This window comes from Apium graveolens, chromosome 8 (genome assembly GCF_009905375.1).
Source record: "Apium graveolens cultivar Ventura chromosome 8, ASM990537v1, whole genome shotgun sequence".
Classification (NCBI taxonomy): domain Eukaryota; kingdom Viridiplantae; phylum Streptophyta; class Magnoliopsida; order Apiales; family Apiaceae; genus Apium; species Apium graveolens.
Window position 1 is genome coordinate 255191754 of NC_133654.1, and position 5153 is coordinate 255196906.

At 32.1% G+C, this 5153-nt stretch overlaps 1 protein-coding gene across 1 annotated transcript; it reads right to left on the reverse strand.

Moving 5' to 3' along the window:
* Positions 1–498: 498 nt before the first annotated feature.
* Positions 499–1305, reverse strand: LOC141680674 (uncharacterized). Its single transcript, XM_074486837.1, has one exon. The coding sequence runs from the start codon at positions 1303–1305 to the stop codon at positions 499–501; it is 807 nt and encodes a 268-aa protein (XP_074342938.1).
* Positions 1306–5153: the final 3848 nt, after the last annotated feature.

Genomic DNA, 5153 nt, shown 5'->3' on the forward strand with positions numbered 1-5153 from the left:
TCAATCTTACTTGCAACAGAAATTGTCTCACTTAAAAATAGCATATCGGGTTTACGACCTCTAACGAGATCGTTCAAAGCTCAAACTGTACGAGAACTCCCCAGTCCTCTACAGTTCCATCCTAAGCAATTCATTGTGGATGGCTAGCTTGCTTCGCAAGCTTAGCCAAAAAAGTAGTAGAAGATTCTGAACAATCAATTTTAGAAAGCCCAGCGTCTGATTGTGTTGCATTAACAATGCCCTCGACATCCATTCTATCACTCAGCCCAATTCTTTTCCTTTTCCTCTCCTCTAAGTCCAGCCCATCCAATTCCTCCTCAGTAGGCCCAGCAATAAATTTTAAATTTACATTTCCCTCCTTTCCGTTTTTATTACTACCAATCTGAGTAACAGATCCCTTAAAACTCTCACTCAAAGCCACTTCCTTATCCTTCTGTTGCTGTGATCCCGTTGTTTTTGTTGGCATTCGAAATTCAAATTCCTGATTACTATCCCTTCCTAATTTGTCGCCCCGCCCTTCGTCCCGCTCATCACGCAGCCATTTCTCCTCACCTGAGAACCCTGTCTTCGTGGCGGAGCACGGAGCCACGATCCCCACTCACGACCGCTGCTATCTGCCTCCCCATTGATCTTCTTCTTACAGGAACGCTCCGTATGAGTCAACAACCCACATACAAAACAGAACTCGCCCAGCTTCTCGTACTTACAATTCACAATAACTTCAGTCTTATCCTTTTTGCAGATTTTCTTCTTCCTCTTCAATGGCCTTCTAACATCCACCTTAATCCTGAGTCTCATGTACTCCCTCCAAATGCTCTCATTATTACTCAAATCATAAGAAACGAATGAACCAAAGAAGTTGCCTAACTGTTCCCCTACAGGCTCTGCCATATAACCACTAGGAAGGTCATAAATTTGGACCCAAAACTCGACTTCATTAAGAGATACCTTAGTAGGATCCCCTCCGGCTGGACTTGTATTCGTCACCAATGTTGCATTGTCAAACGACCACGAACCATTTTTCACCATCCAATCCATGTCATTCTTATGATAAAACTGAAATAGAAACAACCCATGCGTCAAAGACTTGATAGTAATCCCCATAGCTGGTTTCCAAAGGTCCGCCATCTTAGATCTCATCGCCCTCAAGTTCAGATTTTTCTCCGTCAGAAACTTCCCAACCAGACACAACTCAAATCTATTCTCAGCTTCCTCACACTCAATATCTAGAACCAATTCCTCGTCTTCTTCATTTGCTATGTCTAGATCAGACATCAGAACATCAATGTTACTTGACGTTGCCATTTTTACAATAGCCTCTCACAAAACTGAAAAGAGATGGAGAGAAAGAATCACAAACTCTCACAACTCAAGGAGAGAAAAATATACTTGGAGGGAAGTAATCATATGTTTATTTATTTTTACATTGCAGAAGCCGCTTTAAATCTCCAGAGGAATTCTGCATCCTTCTTCGGATTGATGGCTCATATCATGAATGAGTAAGTCGATCATATGCACTATAAATTTTATATATCATGTATGCAATTCTATATGTTTCTACCTTGTCTTTTTATTTAATTTTAGGAAAAAGTTATCTTAAACAATTTGGCACAACTGCTTAGAGTATATATAATTGAGAAAAGATATTTCCGTCATAACTAATTTTTTAATTCCTCAGAGTTTTTTTTATTGTTATATTTAATTTCATTGCACTAAAAAAATTATTAACTAATACAAAAGAGTCACCTCTCTCACCATCTTTAATCGATTGATCACTAAATTCCTTGTGGGGTTGTTTTCCAAGTCTACATTTCTGATCAAAGCCAATTAATGACCCACAGAGCAAAAAGAAAAAGAGATGAAAATTGTCCCTAGTAGTATAATTGTATGATAAAATAAACCAACAAAGAGATTAAACTGGAAAACTGAATAAAAAAAGGAAGTATAAGGGTTGGTAATTTTGTCTCTTGTTCAAACCTAAAGGTCAAGAAAAACATTTATACACAATGAATTTAACTAATAAATATATGCAAAAGTGGAATAAAAGAAGCCTAAATTTGTTTAATGAACACACATGTATGCATTAGTTTAATGAGCATACATATATGTATTAGTTAAATTCATTGTATGCACGGCCACGTGTTGGAAGCCCTAATTTTGCTGGTTATGCCTAAAGCGGCTCTTTTCTTCCACTTTTGTAGCAAAATCAATGACCTGCATCAAATAGTCAAAAAGGAATATTTTTCAGGACATCCATTATAGTAGCAGGACAATATATAAAGAGTCATCCAGAGACACATGCAAATGAATCCTGTTGTTTTAACCTATGATCATGATCCTGCTTATTTAAATTCCCGCCATGGTACTATACATGGAGAATCAATAACCGACACTGATCAGATTACTGGGTATATTCATGTGCAATGGGAAAACTAAGGTAGAGTTATTGTTTTAATTTAAATAGACTGGCACCGGATTTATGTAAGCTATGATATTTTAAAATTTGATGTGCTACGATTGTATGCAAATTGAAATGTGTTATTTGGACAGTTTTTTGACTTAATAATGAGGCAAAAAATGTTTGGGAACTAGAAAAAGCAAAAAAATGATGCGCTTCGGGAGAAACAAACTTATGACGGAATTTCTGGATTACTTGTGATGATTGTTCATTATTTTTTAATAATATATTCTTGTAATTAAATATGGCTAGCTTCTGTAGGTGGATCCATTTGTTAATTGACAATATTTTCGTCGTAAAAACCAATTCCAACGATATTTAGCTTGTGATGAAATATGTAACTTGTGACGACAAATTGTGTAACTTGTGACGAAATGTGTACTTGTGATGAAATTTGTATTTATGACGAAAATCTGAACTTAAGATTTGAGCAAAAATGAAAAAAATATTTCCATCGTAATTGAACTAATTGCGACGATTTCAATGTAAAAATTTCATCACAAATTGCCAAATTTGTTGTAGTGACTATTGAACCGATCTAAAATAAGGTTAAGATTAGAATAATCGGTATGATAGCCCGGGACGAAAGAAAATAAAATACAACTAAATATAGTTAGTTGTATTTGTTGTATCGGGATAAAACACAATAATAAATACTACATGTGTAGTTTAAAATAATATATAGCAGTCGTCGCCATTCGGGCTAAAACTAAATACAACTAATTCGTTGATATAATGACATCCACTTAAAACAAATTATATACATATTACCCATCCACGCCAAAACTAAATAATATTCAACCTGAACTAAAATATAATTAAAGATAAACTAAATATAATTATTTGGATTTAGTTGATATAAAGGTCTTATATAATACAAGCTGTCTTCAATGTCTACAATTTCCATATTATTTTATAAAAATGAAACTCGAGACAATATTATTTTATTAAAAGAAAGCCGGAGTTTATTCGTTAATTTGTATGAATGGGTCAGATACACACAAAATAATATATAATGTTCATCTGAGCTAAAATAAATTTATATAGTTGATCCAAGATAATTTTTTTTAAAAAAATAGACCAACTAAAAAAATATATACTTTATTAGAGCTAAAAATATAAAAAATATATGAACTTCAACAAATTATATTAAATTTCAATAAAATTACTTGGATTTTGTCTATAAAATGTGTTTTAGGCTAAAACAAAATAATGCGTACAACTGAAGGTTAAAACAAGGCAAAAATCAAACTAAAGATGATTACCACTATTGATTATGTTAAAATATTAAAATAGACAAATTAATAAAATATAAATAATTTAATTATTAAAATATTAAAATAAAATAATATAATTACAGTTATTTAAAATAACAGTGCATAGGCTAGTTATCATTTAAGTATAGATCTATCAAAACATATACTTTAGTTATCATTTAAGTGTAGATCTATCAAAACATATAATGCTCTTCAAATTTTCTCAGGCATTCGATCATAACATCGGGTTGAACTTAGCTCAAGATATAGTAATTTTAAAATAAAATAAAATCAGTAATGTTTAGGGTACCATCCGTTGTAGTCTTGGTATTAAAAAAAATTCAAGCCCTTATAATTGTTGTATGATGTATCATCAATTGGGCAAAGATGGAGAAAAATGAAAGTATTAACTATTGTGCGTAGCAACTTCATAAATAAACTGATAAATTACACGTTTCTTAATAATAATTAATGAAGTTCAGGTTCCATAATGATGATTAGACAAGTAAATGTGAATATGATGCATTTCACTTGCACTAAGGTGCTAGCATAAGGAGAAATAAGACCGTGTGTAAACGATAGTATTAGCTATTCAGGCGGGAGGAAATGACTCATGAAAATGGCGTCGTCTCCTTTCCAACGTGGCAACCAATACAACATACTGTCATTCCTACCGTGGTTGGTAGGAAATGATGCACTCAAAAGTAACCGAAGACGGGCGGTAAGAAATACAATGATGAAAACGATGTTGTTTTGTTAGTGTTAGATGTGTTGAAAATAATGATATGGCAAAGTGGGTCACACTTCTGCCATTTCCTACTATCATTGGTAATAAATGACTCTTCTTTTCCTACTAACACTATATCGGTAGTAAAAGACCCTTTGACTTCGTAATCGGTAGGAAAAGACCGGTAGAAATAGGTCGGTTGGAAATATTCGGTAAGAAAAGACCATGTTTTCTTGTAGTGCCGCTAAATTTTGTATATTAAATAATCGATAACATAAACTGAATATAGATCCAACAAAGTGTTTTAACTGTAAATTAACATTTAATTTCGAAACAATTGTTGTTATCGTCTTATTAAAAACAAAAAAATTTAAAATTTTCTTTTTCAAAATAAAAAAATCATGAATTACCGAGTGCGAAGCACAGGAAAATTCCTATTACATTTATAAGTTAATATTCATTTGTAATTCTTAGTATCTTATATAAGTTTAAATTTTCACAAAATAGGAGCATTAACTGTGACAAATTAAATACATATTTCTATTTTTTATATGTATATAAGTTTTAATTCGTGATTATTTTAATTTTTTAGTATTATATCTATTTTATACTAAATGATAATCATAGAAATAGTTAAAATAAAAAAACAATATTTAATATTAGTTGATCATATTTGACTCGTATCTGGTAAATCATAAACTATCCGGTTTGA

Bases quoted from the DNA above. Each gene is read 5' to 3' on its own strand.
- LOC141680674 (XM_074486837.1), bottom strand. From the start codon at position 1,305: ATGGCAACGTCAAGTAACATTGATGTTCTGATGTCTGATCTAGACATA.